At 52.6% G+C, this 19831-nt stretch overlaps 1 protein-coding gene across 5 annotated transcripts in view; it reads right to left on the reverse strand.

Annotated features, from left to right (window-relative positions):
• The window catches only part of LOC117002496, a 126686-nt gene that overhangs the window by 84327 nt on the left and 22528 nt on the right, over positions 1-19831 (reverse strand). For 4 of the 5 annotated variants that reach the window (XR_004419304.2, XM_033071666.2, XM_033071669.2 and 1 more), the window contains exons 3-13: positions 4278-4349; positions 4118-4189; positions 3932-4030; positions 2668-2739; positions 2508-2579; positions 2322-2420; positions 1764-1871; positions 1058-1129; positions 898-969; positions 712-810; positions 154-261 (exon numbers count right to left, since the gene is read on the reverse strand). Coding sequence is in view for 4 of the 5 variants with exons in the window: in XM_033071666.2 (XP_032927557.1) it covers positions 154-261; positions 712-810; positions 898-969; positions 1058-1129; positions 1764-1871; positions 2322-2420; positions 2508-2579; positions 2668-2739; positions 3932-4030; positions 4118-4189; positions 4278-4349 (945 nt within the window). In the remaining variant the exon portion in view is untranslated. Of the gene's footprint in view, positions 1-153; positions 262-711; positions 811-897; positions 970-1057; positions 1130-1763; positions 1872-2321; positions 2421-2507; positions 2580-2667; positions 2740-3931; positions 4031-4117; positions 4190-4277; positions 4350-5723; positions 5796-5883; positions 6974-19831 lie in introns of those variants that run through there. The other variant, XM_033071667.1, reaches the window with a different exon arrangement.

The following is a 19831-nucleotide window of genomic DNA, read 5'->3' on the forward strand; positions in this document are numbered from 1 at the left end:
AGCAGGACTGTTCAGTACCCCAGTGGCCTGAGCCTGCTCGGGATAATTCCTCTGGACTCTGCCCGTCTTGTCTGGGCTGTGCCCGCACTGCCAAGCAGCAGAGACGGCAGCTCAAGGGTCAGCAGGGCTCAGGCCCAGAGACACAGCCATTACCTCCTGTGACTGTACCTGGCATGGCCTCCCTTCCTGCAGCAGATGCTGCCAATGAGCCCCTGCTTCCTCTGGGAAACTCATTCTTCAGCACAGTCTCTCCTTCCATCTCTGGAGAAAGGAAAAGGGACAGCTGGATCAGATGGACTTATTCCCCATTGGGAAAGTGCCATCTTCAGGAGGCAATGCTTGTCAAAGACATGGATAAGAATCAGGAGAAAGGCCAAGTTATTGGGACTGGCAAGGGCCTCCCTCCACCAAACAGCTGACCCTCAGGATGTGCCGGGAGACCAGGAAATTTCAGGGAATCTAAGGTTGTGCATGGCCCATGGGGCAGTTTGGGCTCCCTGTCAGCTGATGCCAAATGCCTTCCTGCAGAGGCTGAGGAGAAGCTGCAGCCAGGCCTGGCTGGGAAACAGCACTCCAGGGTGTGACAGCAGCAGTGGGACAGTCAGGCTGCCATGGATCCCTTCCTGCTGTGTCGGGCACGGCGTCTCCAGACGTGCAGAGGAAGCCCCTGGTTGCTGAGTCTCAGGAGAGGGATGAGGGAAATGCACTCACCAGGGCGTCTCTCCAGATCACTCAGCATCTGGCCCAGAAGTTTGGCTTCCTCCAGGGATTTCTTATCTTCAGAGTCTTGGGTGTTGTCTGTTGGAGGACCTTAGAGCAAAGTAGATCCACTTCATGTGGCTGGGTCCCACAAAAGCAGTGCTCAGCTTGTGGGCTCAGCAGGGACACACAACTCACCATTGTGATAGGAGCTGGGTTTGTAAACACCATCCAGCCCCGGAGCTGGAAAAGTGCCCTCTGCAGATACACCTGTAACTCAACAGCCACAGAAGCTTCTGTGACCCAGTTCCTGCCAGGTTGTCAATGATTACACTATGAGGGGAAATCGAGAACTTACCTGCAGAAGCTCCCAAGAGGTCCAAACCATCTTCCAACCAAGCTCCTCGAGAAGCCTTCCTAGGAACCTCACCTAGAAGGGAGCACAGATCAGAACCATTTCCCTGGTGTGCTGGGATCTCCTTCTGCCTTAGAAAAGTGGGCACTGCAAGGGGGTCACGTAAGGCTGTATAAACCAGATGTGAATGGACATGGCCAAAGCTCCAGAGGAGCCTGGGCAGCTCTGGACTGGCTCAGGGTCACCCTCCACACTCTTTCTATGCCTTGTCCAAAATCCCTGGAGTGGTAGAAATCAGGGCCACTAGGGCTTCCTTCAGTCCCAGAGCAGAAACTCTCCCTAAATCCCTGGGGAAAACTGCAGCAGGCAGTGCCACAACAATTCCTCCCACCTCCCTCCCTCCTTCTACTGGGACAGCTCACCCAGCCCAAGGGCCAAGAGTCAGGCCCTGTCAGGACACACTGGAGCCCTGCTCTCCCCCTCTGCTCTTTCCCCACCATGGGCACCCCTGGCAGCCCCTCTCAGGTTTTGGCAGTGTCTACCACAGAGGGAGCCCAGCAGGACTGTTCAGTACCCCAGTGGCCTGAGCCTGCTCGGGATAATTCCTCTGGACTCTGCCCGTCTTGTCTGGGCTGTGCCCGCACTGCCAAGCAGCAGAGACGGCAGCTCAAGGGTCAGCAGGGCTCAGGCCCAGAGACACAGCCATTACCTCCTGTGACTGTACCTGGCATGGCCTCCCTTCCTGCAGCAGATGCTGCCAATGAGCCCCTGCTTCCTCTGGGAAACTCATTCTTCAGCACAGTCTCTCCTTCCATCTCTGGAGAAAGGAAAAGGGACAGCTGGATCAGATGGACTTATTCCCCATTGGGAAAGTGCCATCTTCAGGAGGCAATGCTTGTCAAAGACATGGATAAGAATCAGGAGAAAGGCCAAGTTATTGGGACTGGCAAGGGCCTCCCTCCACCAAACAGCTGACCCTCAGGATGTGCCGGGAGACCAGGAAATTTCAGGGAATCTAAGGTTGTGCATGGCCCATGGGGCAGTTTGGGCTCCCTGTCAGCTGATGCCAAATGCCTTCCTGCAGAGGCTGAGGAGAAGCTGCAGCCAGGCCTGGCTGGGAAACAGCACTCCAGGGTGTGACAGCAGCAGTGGGACAGTCAGGCTGCCATGGATCCCTTCCTGCTGTGTCGGGCACGGCGTCTCCAGACGTGCAGAGGAAGCCCCTGGTTGCTGAGTCTCAGGAGAGGGATGAGGGAAATGCACTCACCAGGGCGTCTCTCCAGATCACTCAGCATCTGGCCCAGAAGTTTGGCTTCCTCCAGGGATTTCTTATCTTCAGAGTCTTGGGTGTTGTCTGTTGGAGGACCTTAGAGCAAAGTAGATCCACTTCATGTGGCTGGGTCCCACAAAAGCATTGCTCAGCTTGTGGGCTCAGCAGGGACACACTACTCACCATTGTGATAGGAGCTGGGTTTGTAAACACCATCCAGCCCCGGAGCTGGAAAAGTGCCCTCTGCAGATACACCTGTAACTCAACAGCCACAGAAGCTTCTGTGACCCAGTTCCTGCCAGGTTGTCAATGATTACACTATGAGGGGAAATTGAGAACTTACCTGCAGAAGCTCCCAAGAGGTCCAAACCATCTTCCAACCAAGCTCCTCGAGAAGCCTTCCTAGGAACCTCACCTAGAAGGGAGCACAGATCAGAACCATTTCCCTGGTGTGCTGGGATCTCCTTCTGCCTTAGAAAAGTGGGCACTGCAAGGGGGTCACGTAAGGCTGTATAAACCAGATGTGAATGGACATGGCCAAAGCTCCAGAGGAGCCTGGGCAGCTCTGGACTGGCTCAGGGTCACCCTCCACACTCTTTCTATGCCTTGTCCAAAATCCCTGGAGTGGTAGATATCAGGGCCACTAGGGCTTCCTTCAGTCCCAGAGCAGAAACTCTCCCTAAATCCCTGGGGAAAACTGCAGCAGGCAGTGCCACAACAATTCCTCCCACCTCCCTCCCTCCTTCTACTGGGACAGCTCACCCAGCCCAAGGGCCAAGAGTCAGGCCCTGTCAGGACACACTGGAGCCCTGCTCTCCCCCTCTGCTCTTTCCCCACCATGGGCACCCCTGGCAGCCCCTCTCAGGTTTTGGCAGTGTCTACCACAGAGGGAGCCCAGCAGGACTGTTCAGTACCCCAGTGGCCTGAGCCTGCTCGGGATAATTCCTCTGGACTCTGCCCGTCTTGTCTGGGCTGTGCCCGCACTGCCAAGCAGCAGAGACGGCAGCTCAAGGGTCAGCAGGGCTCAGGCCCAGAGACACAGCCATTACCTCCTGTGACTGTACCTGGCATGGCCTCCCTTCCTGCAGCAGATGCTGCCAATGAGCCCCTGCTTCCTCTGGGAAACTCATTCTTCAGCACAGTCTCTCCTTCTATCTCTGGAGAAAGGAAAAGGGACAGCTGGATCAGATGGACTTATTCCCCATTGGGAAAGTGCCATCTTCAGGAGGCAATGCTTGTCAAAGACATGGATAAGAATCAGGAGAAAGGCCAAGTTATTGGGACTGGCAAGGGCCTCCCTCCACCAAACAGCTGACCCTCAGGATGTGCCGGGAGACCAGGAAATTTCAGGGAATCTAAGGTTGTGCATGGCCCATGGGGCAGTTTGGGCTCCCTGTCAGCTGATGCCAAATGCCTTCCTGCAGAGGCTGAGGAGAAGCTGCAGCCAGACCTGGCTGGGAAACAGCACTCCAGGGTGTGACAGCAGCAGTGGGACAGTCAGGCTGCCATGGATCCCTTCCTGCTGTGTCGGGCACGGCGTCTCCAGACGTGCAGAGGAAGCCCCTGGCTGCTGAGTCTCAGGAGAGGGATGAGGGAAATGCACTCACCAGGGCGTCTCTCCAGATCACTCAGCATCTGGCCCAGAAGTTTGGCTTCCTCCAGGGATTTCTTATCTTCAGAGTCTTGGGTGTTGTCTGTTGGAGGACCTTAGAGCAAAGTAGATCCACTTCATGTGGCTGGGTCCCACAAAAGCAGTGCTCAGCTTGTGGGCTCAGCAGGGACACACTACTCACCATTGTGATAGGAGCTGGGTTTGTAAACACCATCCAGCCCCGGAGCTGGAAAAGTGCCCTCTGCAGACACACCTGTAACTCAACAGCCACAGAAGCTTCTGTGACCCAGTTCCTGCCAGGTTGTCAATGATTATGCTATGAGGGGAAATTGAGAACTTACCTGCAGAAGCTCCCAAGAGGTCCAAACCATCTTCCAACCAAGCTCCTCGAGAAGCCTTCCTAGGAACCTCACCTAGAAGGGAGCACAGATCAGAACCATTTCCCTGGTGTGCTGGGATCTCCTTCTGCCTTAGAAAAGTGGGCACTGCAAGGGGGTCACGTAAGGCTGTATAAACCAGATGTGAATGGACATGGCCAAAGCTCCAGAGGAGCCTGGGCAGCTCTGGACTGGCTCAGGGTCACCCTCCACACTCTTTCTATGCCTTGTCCAAAATCCCTGGAGTGGTAGATACCAGGGCCACTAGGGCTTCCTTCAGTCCCAGAGCAGAAACTCTCCCTAAATCCCTGGGGAAAACTGCAGCAGGCAGTGCCACAACAATTCCTCCCACCTCCCTCCCTCCTTCTACTGGGACAGCTCACCCAGCCCAAGGGCCAAGAGTCAGGCCCTGTCAGGACACACTGGAGCCCTGCTCTCCCCCTCTGCTCTTTCCCCACCATGGGCACCCCTGGCAGCCCCTCTCAGGTTTTGGCAGTGTCTACCACAGAGGGAGCCTAGCAGGACTGTTCAATACCCCAGTAACCTGAGCCTGCTTGGGATAATTCCTCTGGACTCTGCCTGTCTTGTCAGGGCTGTGCCCACACTGCCAAGTAGCAGAGATGGCTGCTCAAGGGTCAGCAGGACTCAGGCCCAGAGGCACAGCCATTACCTCCTGTGACTGTGCCTGGCATCACCTCCCATCCTGCAGCAGAGGCTGGAACATAACCACTGCTTTCTTTGGGAAACTGAGCGTTCAGCACAGTCTTTCCTTCAATCACTGGAGACAGGAAGAAGTGGATCAGATGGAATCGTTCCCCATTGTGGAAGCTACCATATTCAGGAAGCATTGCTTGCCCAAGTCATGGATAAGGATAAGGAAATCATATAAATTTTTGAGATTTGCCAGGGCCCTCTCTTCTCCAAATAGTTTCCCTTTCTGATCCACCCCAAGACCGGGAAATTTCAGGTGATCTCAGGGTGTGCATGTCCCACGGGGCAGTTTGGGTTCCCTGTCCGATGTTGCCAGATGTCTTCCTGCAGAGGCTGAGGAGAAGCTGCAGCCAGACCTGGTTGGGAAACAGCACTGCAGGGTGTGACAGCAGCAGTGGGATAGCGAGGGTGCCATGGATCCCCTCCTGCTGTGCCAGCCACGGTGTGTCCAGATGTGAAAAGCAAGTCCCCGGCTGGTGAGTGTGAGGTGAAGGCTGAGGGAAATGCACTCACCACGGCGTCTCTCCAGATCACTCAGCATCTGGTCCAAATGTTTGGCTGCCTCCAGGGATTTCTTGTCTCGCCTGTACTGGGCGTTGCCTGTTGGAGGACCTTAGAGCAAAGTAGATCCGCTTCATGTCGATGGATCCCACAAAAGCTGGACTGAGCTTGTGGGGTCAGCAGGGACACACTACTCACCACTGTGATAGGAGCTGGGTTGGTACACAGCATCCAGCCCCGGAGTTGGGAAAGTGCCCCCTGCAGACACACCTGTAACTCAACAGCCACAGAAGCTTCTGTGACCCAGTTCCTGCCAGGTTGTCAATGATTACGCTATGAAGGGAAGTTGAGAATTTACCTGCAGAAGCTCCCAAGAGGTCCAAACCATCTTCCAACCAACTTCCTTGAGAAACCTTCCAAGGAACCTCACCTAGAAGGGAGCACAGATCAGAACCATTTCCCTGGTGTGCTGGGATCTCCTTCTGACTTAGGGAAATGCAAGGCAGGGAAATGCACCCACCACGACCTCTCTCCATATCACTTATAATCTGGCCTAGAAGTTTGGCTTCCTCCATGGATTTCTTCTCTTCTATGTCTTGGGTCTGGGCTCTTGGAAGACCTTAGAGGAAAATAGTTCCACTTCATGTGTATGGGTCATATAAGACTGTGGGACCCAGATGTGAGTTGGCATGGCCAAAGCACAACAGGGGCCTGGGGAGCTCTGGGCTGGCTCTGGTCACTCTGAACATTCTTTCCATGCCCTGTGCAATATCCCTGGATGGGTGGCTCAAGCAGCCCAGGGCTCCTGTGGGTTCTCTCCCTCAAACAGAGCAAAATATCTCTAAAGCCCTATGGGAAACCATCCCCAGCGCTTCCTGTGGAGAGGGGAGCGCTGTCCCCGGAAAGGGGAGCCAGGCTGCAGACTCACCTGCTCCCTGTGCTCGCCATGGAGCTGCCTGGGCAGCCCTGGCAGGCAGGGCCACTGCCAGGAGGAGCAGGAGGAAGAGGCGCAGAGCAAGGGCCATGGTGCCTTGCCCTCTGCCAGTCCTGCAGCTCTTGCTGCTACCGCTGTCCTGACACAGCTGTCCCAATGTCAGCACCACTGCCACTGCCACCGCTGCAGCCGCAACGGTTGGGGTCAGGGACTGACTGGTCAGTGGTTGTGCAGCTGTGCAACCATGGAGCTCTGGCACCTCTGTGACCTCAGAGCCTGCTGTGACCTCAGCGTGCTGTCACCCCAGAGCCTGCTGTGACCTCAAAGCTGGGTCAGGATTTTGTGGGCATGGATCTCAAGAGCTGCCCTTCCAGTGAGGAGAGTAGGTCCCTCCAGGCAGCTGCATCCAATCTGGTTTTTTCACATGAGCTGAGTTATATGACATTGGCCAAGTGATAGATTTCATGCTTCTACCTGCAAGAGCAATGTGAAGTCCAACATTCAACTCACATTGGTGATCTCCATGATTGCAGGCAGCACCAGCCCCATGCCGACACTGAGTCTGTGCTGTGCACTGTGCTGGCCTTTGGCCCATCTTTATAAAGTGAAGGACTTGATGCTATAATTTATAAAAACAATGCAACACTGGCCATCAGGATAGGTGCATGCTTCAGGGGAGACGCAAACCCACTGCACATCTTATGGGTGTCCTCAGCCACTCCAAAGCCCCCCTGTTTGCCTCACAAGGGAGCCCAGACACATGCTTAACTTACAGTAAATTCACGAATACAAACCGCACTGAGTATAAGCCGCATCTCTGGGTGTTGGCAAATATTTTGGTTTTTGTCCATAAATAAGCCGCACCTGAATATAAGCCGTTCTGTCGTTCGCAGCGAGGACCTGCGTGCAATTAGTAACAGAACCGCGGGAGGGCGGGGTTTACTGGCTGAGCTAAGGCTGTGCAGGCTCGGCCCGCTAGGGGCTGCTGACGGGGCCAGGTGGCCCAGCCCGGCGCTGCCGCTCGGGGCCACCCACTGCTGCCACTGGGCTCGGTCACCCCGGGTCGGCGCTGCCCCGCGGTGGCAGGCAGGGACGGAGCTTCCCCCGCTCCTACGGCAGTGGCGGCGGGCAGGGACGGAGCTTTCCCGTGCCCATGGCGCCGGCAGCGGGCGCGGACAAAGCACCCCGCCTCCTCCCCGGGCCACAGCAATGGCTGCGTGGGGCTCCCTTCGGCTCCCCGAGACGCGGCAATGGCGGTGCACACTTCCCTCCCCCTCCCCGGGCCGCGGCAATGGTTGTGCAGGGTTCCCGTCGGCTCCCGGAGCCGCGGCAACGGAAGTGCACCCCGTCCCCCGTCCTCCCCGGGCCGTGGCAATGACGGCGCGACCCCCCCCCCCTCCTCCCTGGGTCGCGGCAATGGCGGCGCAGGGCCCCCGTCGGCTCCCCGGGCCGCGGCAATGGCGGCGCAGGGCCCCCGTCGGCTCCCTGGGCCGCGGCAATGGCGGTGCGCCCCCCCCCCCCCCTCCCCTGGGTTGCGGCAGAGGAGGGAAGAGAGCCCTCCCGCCTCTCTCCCCGCCCCCGTGCTGCCTGCAGGGAGCCAGGGCAACACGGTAACACTGTAACAATTGCGAAATGCCGGCTTTTACTGGCAGGTGCTTGGCTCGGCACTCTGGCTGGCACGTCTGGGTTGTAAATGTCAGAAAATTATTCACATATTAGCCGCCCCCAACTATTAGCCGCACTTCCAGGTTTCCACCAAAATTTTTGTCAAATTGCTGCGGCTTCTATTCGTGAAATTACTGTAATAGTTTTCCCTTGGCCCCTGCACACCTTTGGAGTTATCCCAAATTTCTTTCTCCTGGTTTGAAAGCTAAGAAGGGGGCTCCTGCCTTTCTGGGCAAATACCTGACGTGGAGAGTGCAAACTCCTCTCCCTCCAGGTTATTATAATTTTGGAATCAGAGGCTCTCAGGCAAAAATATGGGGATAGTAATAACTTTAGTTCTTTGCTAATATATCTAACAAGACAAACAAAACCAACAACAGCTATGAAAATTGACAACAAAACAGAGCAGTAGAACTCAGTTCCAGTCCTTTTCAGCCGCAGACACCTGTGCTCAGTTACCGGTGGTGGGCGCAGGTGCAGCTGTGCAGGACTAGAGTGATAGCAGCGGCGGCCCAGGTATGAGAGCGATGGAGGAGGGGCTCCCCCGCTCACGGTGTCGGTCGTGGTGCTCAGCTGGGTGCCCGGAGGTAGCAGGCTGAAGCGGGAAGGCAGCAGTGTGGTGTCAGACAGCAGAGAACGTGGCTCCCGTTGTTGGGATGGCGGGGGTGCTGGATAGCAGCACGGTCCGTCTTCCTCTGACTCCAGCAGCGAGAGAGGGAGAGAGCGCCCAGTTGCCCCCACCTCCTTTATCTGCCCCCCTGGTCGGGCTGCGTTTGCCCTTTTGCCCACCCCCTCCACCCTGAGAGAGAAACTTTCAAACAAACCAACAATAAAACAAAAGGACAGGGAGTCTCTCCCATGGCCCTGTCACTACCCATCCGTGCTAGGGTGTAGCCAACAAGTCTCTTAACATGACAATGGGGAAAATTCCACAGAGAGAAAAGGGAAAAAAAACCAAAACAAACCAACCCCCAACATCCCTGCACAACTTAAGGGTGACCCAAATCTCCTGCCTTTGGAGGAACCCAAACATGACACTCAGGTAGCAGCAAGACAGCTGAGTCATATTCCCTGTGTCCCCCCAGGGTGCCACAGGCCGAGTCTCTTGTCAGTCTCTGAGCTCATCTCTCAGTCTATGAAGGACTTCCTTGTGGTGCACAGCCCAGCCTCATTCCATTTTCCTCAAGGCAAGCACTTAGTGATTGCTTCTGTCTTTTCCTGGGCATGCCCCTGCAGGAGGTCCAGGCCCAGGTGATGCCACTGAAGGAGATGTGCCCTCAGTCCCAGGGATGCTCAGCATGGGCGCCCCCAGACCCTTCGGGCCCCCGCCGCTGCTCACAGCAGCCCCTGCCTGGTTCCTGCCTGCCTGCACCGTGGGCATCCATGGCCGCTCCTGGACATGGAGCTCAACCAGTGCTGATGCTGTCGTGTGGGCTTTGGTGGTGGTACTACCCGGAGGTAGTTTTGACAACTCAATCTCTGTATTGGAACATAACACATGGGTCTGCCCTGGAGGACAGGGGCTGTCCAACTTCAATCCGGGGTGGGGAGAAGGGCCAGGGGGCTCGGGGGCAGAGGTTCTTGTTTCGGAGGTGTGGGTGATGTTATGTGCTCAAGATGGGGGTGTAGCCATGCCAGGGCAGATGAGGACGGATGTGAAGAACTGGAATGAGTCAAATTCTCACTGCTTGAGCTCTTGGGCTGCTCTTCTGAATCTGCACAGGAGCACCTGTGGAGAGAGGAGTGGCTGAGGCCCCAGCTGCCGGTGGCACACAGGGACCCTCCTGCACAGCAGGGGCCAGAGCTGACAAGGCTCCCCTCCACGGCTGGAGCTGCTGGCACACCTTGGCCCAGCTGGACAGCTGCCCCTCAAGGCCCCAGCGAGCAGGGGATGGCTCTGGGCAGGGTCCCTGGCCAGGAGCGGGCCCCAGAGCGCATCTACCTTTTAGAGGCAATGTGGTCCCTGCTTTTTCTCCTCCCCACCTTGCTTTGCCTCTGTGTGCTGCTCCTGGGGTTGCTCCTGGGCATGCAACCTCAGTGGGAGCCAGCACTGGTTGCAGCTCCATTGGGTTCCCCAGGACAAGGCCCAGCAATTAAGAGGGTAATTAAAGCACTGGGGAGCAGCAGAACCCTCAGCTGAGTTATGTGGACAACCACTGACCATCCACAACTCCACAGCAGACTCATTGGGAATGTTTCCTGTCTATAAGCAACCATCAAATGAAGCTGTTTGAGGGGGAGAGCAAGAAAACACTCACTGATTTCTCTTCTAGCAATACCAGATTGCATCACAACAAGAAGACAAGCTCCCCACCAGCCACAGTGGCTATGAACTCAAGTAAACAGCATGTTCCCTGACAGAAACCGCTTCCAATGCCCTTCTGGGAACACGTGTTGGGGTGCTGGCTGCATCTGTGGGAGCAATGGGGAGCGTGATCCTATGCTGTGCTCCACTGCTGAGCTGGCAGCTCGCTGGATACAGCCAGGACGTTCTCTGTTTCTCCCAGAGCTGGGGCCTGCAGGGACCTTGGCACCCTTTGGCACAGGCTGTTCCACCCAACAAAGCCCAGAAGGCAGAGAACAGAGCCTGGGGACAGCGCAGCTGATTGGGCAGTCACTCCTTCCAGGGACCTGAGCCCAAACCCATCCCTGAGCAGCCACTGCCAGCCCCAACTCTCCCTACCCCGTGACAGCTCCCCAGCCCAAGGGAACAGAGTCAGACCCTATCAGGACCCAGTGCAGCCTCTGCCCAGGGCCACAGCCAGGGCCACAGCCACAGTCAGTCCTGGTTCCTGCTCGCTGGGGCCTTGAGGGGCAGCTGTCCAGCTGGGCCAAGGTGTGCCAGCAGCTCCAGGCGTGCAGGGGAGCCTTGTCAGCTCTGGGCCCTGCTGTGCAGGAGGGTCCCTGTGTGCCACCGGCAGCTAGGGCCTCAGACACTCCTCTCTCCACAGTCGCACCTCTGAACAGCAGAAGAAAGACGTTGGCTACACCTCACTCTGACAACTTGAGCCGCTTCTCCCGCCGTAGCCCTCGCAAGAGCTCTGAGAAGAGGACCCCAAATCAGCCATCTACGAGGCCCCCTCCTATTATCCTCTAGATCCCACTGTCATCTCTTCTCCCCATGGATATCCCCAAACTGCCTTCACTCCCTTTTTTCATCTCCCTCTGTGCTGTCCCAACCCATTCCCATGCTCTTCTAGAGACCCCAGCACCAGCCCAGCACCTTCCAACCCCAGCAGAGACCAGCACCACCCTTCCTCTGCCCCTAAGCCCACTGGCCCTGCCCTCTAAACAACCTTGAAGTTGATCTCTCCCCACCACCCCACAGGGTAGGCAATGGTCCATTCTTCTGTGCCAATAAAGAGATGGAAATATCAGCCCAGTGTCCAGGTGGTACCACCAGCAAAGCCCACACGGCACCAGCACTGGCTGAGTTCCATGTCCAGGAGCGGCCATGGATGCCCACGGTGCAGGCAGGCAGGAGCCAGGCAGGGGCTGCTGTGAGCAGCGACGGGGGCCCGAAGGGGCTTGGGGAGCCCATGCTGAGCATCCCTGGGGCTGAGGGCACATCTCCTTCAGTGGCATCATCTGGGCCTGGACCTCCTCCAGAGGCATGCCCAGCAAAAGAGGGAAGCTGTGCCATACGGGATTATACTTGTTAAAGTTCTTAAGGACTATGCTCACCAGAAGGCCCTGTGGGGAAGGCTCAGGGGCACGCTGGAGAGTTGGAAGTTGGCTGGGGGTGAGAGGCAGTTATGAGGAGGAACACAAGGACAGCATATGAATGGGAAGAATTCTGGGGGAAAAGACGCGTAGATAGACTGCAGATGAGCCAGCCAATGGGTGCCCATCTCCTGTTAAGTTTTTGTTTTGTCTGGTTGAGATTAAAGGTATAAAAAGGGGGTGATTTCTCTAAAAAAGTGAGCTTCATTGGATGCAGAAACGGGTATGTGTCTCTTTGTGCCCCATTGTTACAGGAAACCATCAAGAGCATTTCCAGGGACACAGCCTGACCAGCAATGTCAGCAGGCAAAACAAAGGTTTTGCTAAGCAATGGCCCATTGATGAAGCAAAACATTTCCAATCAGGGCAGCCCATTCGTACAGATGAGGGTATGTGTTGCGGTGTGGAGCTGTCAGGGAGGTGCCGCAATTTCCTCCAGGAAGGCGTCCTTAGAAGGACGTCCGTGAACCACAGGCACGTCCTCGCTCCCAGGCGGGGGTGACCAACTCTTTTGTGAGGCTCCACTTCGGCTGACGTGGAAGAAAGAGATGGGAGCCACATTTGGAAGTTCCAAGGCGAAGTTTACTGGTCTTCTTCCTCAGAGAGGTCCAGGGACGAACGAGGTCAGGGAGGCTAAGGGAACGGGATTCATATAGGGTATGAAACTGATGGTCCAGGGGCGGTACAAAGTGGGGAGTCCAATAGAGTACAACAGATTAACATATGACAGAGGGGCATATTGGAGATAATTCTTCCATAACCACTATGAAGAGGGAGTGCTTAAGGGCCTTCCCTCCAGGGGAGTGGGGCAATTTCAGTCCCTGGTGGGCCATCGGCCTCCACAACTCCCCTTTCTTTATTTATTAAGAAGGCTTCCCCAGCTGCCCTTTTGATACAGTGCATAAAACAGGAAAGCATGAATAACACAACAAGGATGATAACGAAAATCTATAAAACACTTTTAACCAGGGATAGTCCCCACCCTTTAATTCCCCATTGTCCAAGGAGGTCATTAAAGCCATCGGTGATTGTTTCTTCATTTTGGATGTCTTTGACTTGTTCCTTGAGCACTTGGATGCTTTTAGAGATGGATTCTGCATGCAATGATAGATTGAAGCAGCAAAGTCCTTCAAATTCTTGACAGCCGTGTCCATGGGCTAAGAGGAGGAAATCAATTGCAGCTCGATTTTGTAGGGTGGCATGCCTGGTGGTTTCTTCGTCTCGGAGGAGGTCACTAAGCACCTTTGATGTTGTGTTGGCCTGCTTACTAAGCCAGCACCCCATATGATTAAGTTCACCTAGAGCCTTTGCAGCTGTCACCCATGGAAGGAATAGTGAAGCGGCAAATCTTTTGCCTTTTTACCAGTACACTACTGTGGAACCACAATTTTCATCAAATTGTGTGAGTGATCTCTTTTGGCATGCAAATTCTCTCTTGTCCTTCCAATTTTGGAGAAGTGTTGTGTTTGGGGTGAGGGTAGTAAGCCGGCCAAGGGTGCATGGACCACCTCTGAGACGTGAGGGAATTCCTGCCCACGCTGGGTCTCCACAAATAAGGAAGACACCTTTGGGAAGTGTTCTGGGACAGAAGGAGGCAGAAGTTTTGGACTCTGTTTCTGAAATGTGATTGCACCAATTAGTCGAATTATAGATATTTTTGGTTGGGTAGATGTCCTGGGGTCAGGAGAAGGATTCCAAAAAGAGAAGTTAACACAGTAACTGGCATTTGCGGATCCCAGCAAATCCAGTTCTTGTGGCTCTCCCTGGGAGGGTGGGAGTACTTTCGCCCACTTTTTCCCTCGTTCAGATGGGTGAAGCCACTGTTCCCAGGTGCCCGCTGTTCTGGGCAACTTCTCCAAAGAGAGGCCATCACCGGATGTGAAAGGGATCCCTACCAGGCAGGTTGAGAGTGGGTTGTTGACAGAGCCCATGGACAGGCACAGGTCTTGTTGTTGGAGAGACTTTGCCAGGGCGACCCACACATTTTGAATGGGCTGCGGGACGATCCAGCCAAGTGCACGCTGTATGGTGAAGAGCATCCACACAATTGCAAGGATAACAGCGAGGTGAGCGACCTTCATCTTGGCTATGGATGGGGTTTGGGCTAGGGAATATTAACAAAATTGTTATTTGACAAGAAGGAATATTTTTTCTGGTGAGGTAGTTGAGGGGAAGGGAATTAGGGACATGGGAAGGTTTGGGGTAGGAGGGGCAGGATGGTAAGTGGGGTTTGGTAAGGATTATTGGAAAATGAGGTAGTAACAGTAGCTAGGAAATGCCTAGCTTGAGGTTTCTCATATTCTTTGTGCCAATTTGACACTTTCTTTCTTTGTTTATGACCTGGTGACAGGACGATTGTGCTGTTGCTGGCTCAGCATTCGGCGGCGTCTTCGTGTCCAGGCGTTTCATTTCTGGTGCTGAGATCCTGTAGTGTTAGACTTAGGAGAGACTTTATTAATGTTGTCAGTTGCGGTGTTTGCTGGTCTTAAATAAAGTTTAATACATTTTCCTGGGAACCATCTCGGGCCAGGTGGAGTTGACACACAGGCATACCCTCTTCCCCAGGTTATCAGTGGGAAAGGTCCCAATATTTGTTGGGTTTCAGGGTCCTTGATCAGCACCAGTGGCTTCTCTTCAAGCTTAGGTTCGGGCTGAATATTGAGAAGTGCTGGAATACGGGCAGTGGGCTCAGTGGAGGAACCATTTAGGAAATTTTTTACATACAGAGCCTAACAGAGTCTCTCAATTGGGGACATGGTCTCTGTCCCTCCCCGCTGCTGGTCGAGGACCCGCTTGATAGTACCATGGGTCCTTTCAACAATTGATTGCCCTGCGGGATTATGTGGAATACCTGTGGTGTGCTTAACTCCCCATTGGTTAAAAAAGTCCCTTAATTTGCGGGAAGAGTAAGCAGGCCCATTATCTGTTTTTATTTCATTTGAGACTCCTAAGGTAGTGAACGCCAGCAGAAAGTGCTTGATGGTGTGAGCAGCATCTTCTCCCGTGTGGGCAGAAGCAAACACTGTGCCTGAGAAAGTGTCTACCGACACATGGAAGTATTTTGTTCTCCCAAATGCTGGGAATGGGTCATGTCAGTTTGCCATAACTGGCAGCTATTTAAACCTACGGGGGTTGACCCCAGATCCTAAGGAAGGCAGCTGGTAGGATTGGCAATTGGGACAGGTAGCTACAATGGACTCTGGCTTGCTCTCTTGTAAGATGGAACATTCTCATTAAAGCAGGGGCATTTTGATGGAAAAATGCATGGAACATCTTTGTTTGGGCAAAAGTGTCTGGTAAGGTTGCAGTTTCTCTAAACATGACTAGGGTGTCCACTCTCCTGTTCCCATCGGCAATGGCTCCTGGGAGGTCAGTATGTGACCTCACGTGCATTATGTGGTAGGGCTGCTTTCTGTGGGAGATGAGATAAATTAACTTAGAAAGCAGCTTATATAAATTTTGATTGGAAACCTCCTTTAAAAGAGAATGTTCAGCTCTCAGAGCTACACCCGCAACACAGGCTGAATCCGTGACCACATTTATGGGTTTGAATCTTTCAAAGGCTCTAACGATGGCTGCCAATTCAGCAATTTGTGGTGACCCTTTGAGCATCTGGACGTCAGACTCCCACTTCTGAGTCTTGGGATCTTTCCAAATCATTACTGACTTGTGAGAAGACCCAGAGCCATCAGTAAAAATGGTTAGGGCCATGAGAGCTGTTTTACTTTGTATTAATTTAGGGGCCAAATTAAAGACTGATTTAAACAATCTATGAGCAGGCAGATGGATGGAAATTTGGCCTGGGTAGCTATCTAAGGCGAAATGGAGGATCTCGTTAAATTGAAGCAAATGCTCCAAATCCCCAGTGGTGGCCAATGGTAGGATAATGCGTGTGAATTCACAACCTGCAAGAGACCGGAGACGAGCTCTAGCCTTTTTTATTAAATTTACCATTAGCTCCTGGGGTGTAGTTATACTTTTGGTTGGCTTGTGATGTGGGAATACCCATTCTATGATGATTAAAGGATGTTTGGATTCGGTATCCCACTGAAAAATGAGTCCATGAAACCAGGGGGCCTTACCTAGAATGGCAAACTGGAAGGGAAGTCTCAGTTCATACCGGTGGGCTTGGCGTGATGACAAGGCTTCTTGGACCTTTTTGATGGACTCCTGGGCTTCGGAGGTGAGCGAGCGTGGTGAGTCCAGGTCTTCATTGCCACGGAGGAGGTTGAACAACGGGGCAAGGTCTTCTGTAGTGATTCTCAGCAGGGGGCGTACCCAGCTGATGGACCCGCAGAGTTGGTGGAGGTCTCGCAGGGTCTTCGGGTCGTCTTGGATGGCAAACTGCTGGGGTGCGATGGTGTGTTCTCGAATTCGTAGTCCGAGGTAGGTCCATGGGCTTACAAATTGGATTTTTTCTTTGCTGATTTCAAAGCCCGCCTGATTTGATGACCTGAATAGTCTTTTTTAGTGTGATGTCAAGGTAGGTCTGTTCAGGTGTGCAAACATGGATGTCATCCACATAATGGAGAATGATCGCTTCCGGGAACAGCTTCCTTACAGGTGACAAAATGCGGACCACGTACCACTGGTATATGTTTGGAGAATTTTTCATGCCTTGTGGTACGACAAGCCAGTGGTAACGTTTCCAAGGGGCTTGTCTATTGAGGGAAGGAACTGAAAATGCAAACTTGGGTGCGTCTTGAGGATGGAGGGGGATGTTGAAGAAGCAGTCTTTGATATCAATAATGGCGAGCTTCCAATCTCTCGGTAGGGTGGAGGGAGAGGGCATATCAGATTGCAGTGAACCCATATCTTCAATGACCTCATTGATTTTTCTGAGGTTGTGGAGGAGCCTCCATCTGTCTTTGCCAGGTTTTCTGAGGACAAAGACAGGGGAATTCCAAGGGCTATTAGTTTCCATGATATGACCCTTGGAAAGCTGCTCCTCTACAAGGGCTTCCAAGGCATGCAATTTTTCCTTAGAAAGGGACCACTGCTCGCTCCACACCGGATGATCTTGTTTCCAGGTGAGTCGGGGGATAGTGGGTGTTGCGCACTGCACAGTGGCCCCGACTAAAAATCCGTATTGGAAATACGAATGGAAGCCCCCCATTGGGATAAAAGGTCTCTGCCCCAAAGAGTCATAGGTACTCTTGCTATAAACGGTCTGATGGTAGCTATTTTTCCCTCTGGACCCTCCATTATAATATTGTGCTTGCTTCTCATTGTAGTGGCAACCCCTCCTATTCCTAAAATCCTTCCCGCAACCGGTTGCAGCTCCCAGTGTGAAGGCCATTCGGAGCGGGCAATAATGGTAACATCCGCTCCAGTGTCCATCAGTCCTGGGTGGAGAATCTTTTCTCCTCTGCAAAGTATGGTGCATTCAACTACTGGTTTGCTTGAGCCCACAATTTATGTCCACATGATAACTGGATTGAGAGGAACTTGTTCCGAATAGTTCTTGGGTAAGAGAAAGGCCTGGGCTATAGGGGTTCCCTGGCACAGCTGAAATGGTGTGTCCATGCAGCAAAGAAAGACCAGGATCTTGTCGTCGAGGCCTACAATTTGCACCTCTGGGAAGACATGAAAATTATCAGGTCCATTGACAGTGTCCCCAGTGATTAACATGTCTCGAGGACCATGTGGTGGCCCATACTTTCCAGTCGGGGTTCTAAAGACACACTCATCAACAAAATGGATGGTCAGTGCGCTTACCAGCTGGCATCAACTCCGCACCTGTATCGCTCAGTACAGGAGGTCTGCTGGGTCTGGGACGGAATCTCTGAGACTGATGAGGGTGATGGCCGATTCCCTGGTTGTTCCTGGATGGTGGGTAGGACTGAGCGAGACAGCTTCCGATTTGATATCGTTGCGCGGGGCCATTCCACGCTCCGCTGGAAGTTTCCCGGACGCGGCTGGCAAGATGATTGCTGTTGATGCCATGGGTTCCAGTAGCGATGATCTGTTATTGAGTGCCTTTCTGGACAGTCCTTTAGAAAATGACCAAGTTCCCTGCAGCAAAAACATTGCTGGTTGTCTTTTGCAGCAACCACTGCGAAGGTTCCTGATACCCCATCTACAATGCCCTTGGCAACAGCTTGTGCCACTGTGTTTTCAGTGGAGGTGTGCCTTGTGCAGGCTTCAACCCTTTGTTCGATAGTGGGCTCAGAGTCTAGGGGTAATGACCTCAAAATTGCCCTGCACTCTTGATTGACATTTGCCATGGCAATTTTATTTAACACCTCTTTGCATCCCTCAGTACTTTCAATTTGTTTTTCGAGTGCAAGCTTCAGCCTGTCCACAAATTCTATAAATGTCTCTTTTACCCCTTCCTTGATGTTTGCAAAATTTTGTGTTGGTATGGAATTGTCTGGGGTGAGGAGCAAAGCAGTTTTTGCTGCAATAGCAATATCCTGTAATGTAGCCTCTGGTAGAAGCTGGGCTTGGTCAGTTGGTTTCTGGAAGTTACTTTCTCCTGCCAATTGTTCTATTGTAAAATTTTGCCTGTTTGTGTCTTTAGAGTAGGTGTCAGATAATGCTATAAGGTGTTTTTTCCAACGTCTTTCCCACAGCATGCATTCAACCGGGGTAAGGAGGCAGTGTATAATATTTTTGATGTCATGGGGGACCAGAACATGGGCAGAGAAGGTAGCTTCTAAAAGATTTTTAAAGTAGAATGAACTCTGACCATGTTCTCTAGCAGCTTTGCAAAGATCTTTGAGCTCCCTATAGTGGCGGCGGTGTAAAAGAAGGGACGGGGTCTTCATGATTTACAAGGTGCCATGAAGCCGTATATTGATTCACAAAGCAAAGTTTATATACTTCTTCTGTTGTTACTAAAAATAACCCACCAATAATATTCGTGTAACTAAGGTATATTGCTTACATGTAACTAGATAACATTGCTCAATCTAGACCTCATCTAAGCTAGCCAGGTAGATAAAATATTTCCCGTAAATCCCTTAGAAACTGCAGGCTAAGCACACTGTACCAAGCACATTCTCATCTTTTGCATTCCATCCCCAAAATCCCGCTTTCTTCTGCCAAGGCTTGGACCTACTCACTCCTGCCAAGGCTTGCGGCCTACTACGGCTAACAGATCCGCATCGGTAGTGACAAGCTGAGCAGTACTAGCAGTTCTGCTCTCTAGCTGTATTCCCACATCTCCCCCTTTCTGTTCTACCAGTAAGATTTTCTTTGTTGACTTATCAATCAGTTTTTGCACACATTGCAAGATACAGGGCAAACATATAACTAAAAGCAGCAGCATATCTAATACATAAAATCCAGTTTTTACCAAGTGCTTAAGCCAACCAGTAAGTCCCCACCCTCCGAGTATGTTGCCAAGCCAGTCATTGCCATCTACAACTCTTAGTTTGTTAACACTGTCTCGGAGAGCTTGTATGCTAGCATGAATGGACAGGGAGTTATCAGAAAGATTCATGCAGCACATACTTTCAAAATCTTCACAGCCATGCCCATGCGCTAAAAGCAAAAAATCAATAGCAGCTCTATTCTGAAGTGTAGCATGCCTTACACTATCAACATCTGTTAGTAAGCCGGTTAAAGTAGAGCTAGTGGCATTAGTTTGTTTTGCAAGCCAACAGCCAAGATTATTTAAAATTTTCAAAGCATGTGCAGTTCTAATGGATGGGATAATTGAAGCAAAAATTCGAGCTCCCAGATTCCAAGCTTCTACATTATCACAATTTGGGCTGTAGGTGTGGGTGCTGCGCTTTGCTCGCACTAAGCTGTGCAGAGCTGTCAGATTATGTTGCAGGGTATGAAACATGGTCAACCAGCCATATGTACAAGGCCCTCCTACAGCCTTTCCTGGAATTCCTTTCCAGGCTCTATTTCCACATATTAAAAAGATGTTATCAATTAATCCAATTGCACTGTTTCCAGGTAAAATGTGCTGAGGCAGAATGTGATTACACCAAGCAGAAGCATTAGAGTAAATTCCAGTACCTGTGACATC

The sequence above is a fragment of the Catharus ustulatus genome, chromosome 13 (assembly GCF_009819885.2).
Source record: "Catharus ustulatus isolate bCatUst1 chromosome 13, bCatUst1.pri.v2, whole genome shotgun sequence".
Classification (NCBI taxonomy): domain Eukaryota; kingdom Metazoa; phylum Chordata; class Aves; order Passeriformes; family Turdidae; genus Catharus; species Catharus ustulatus.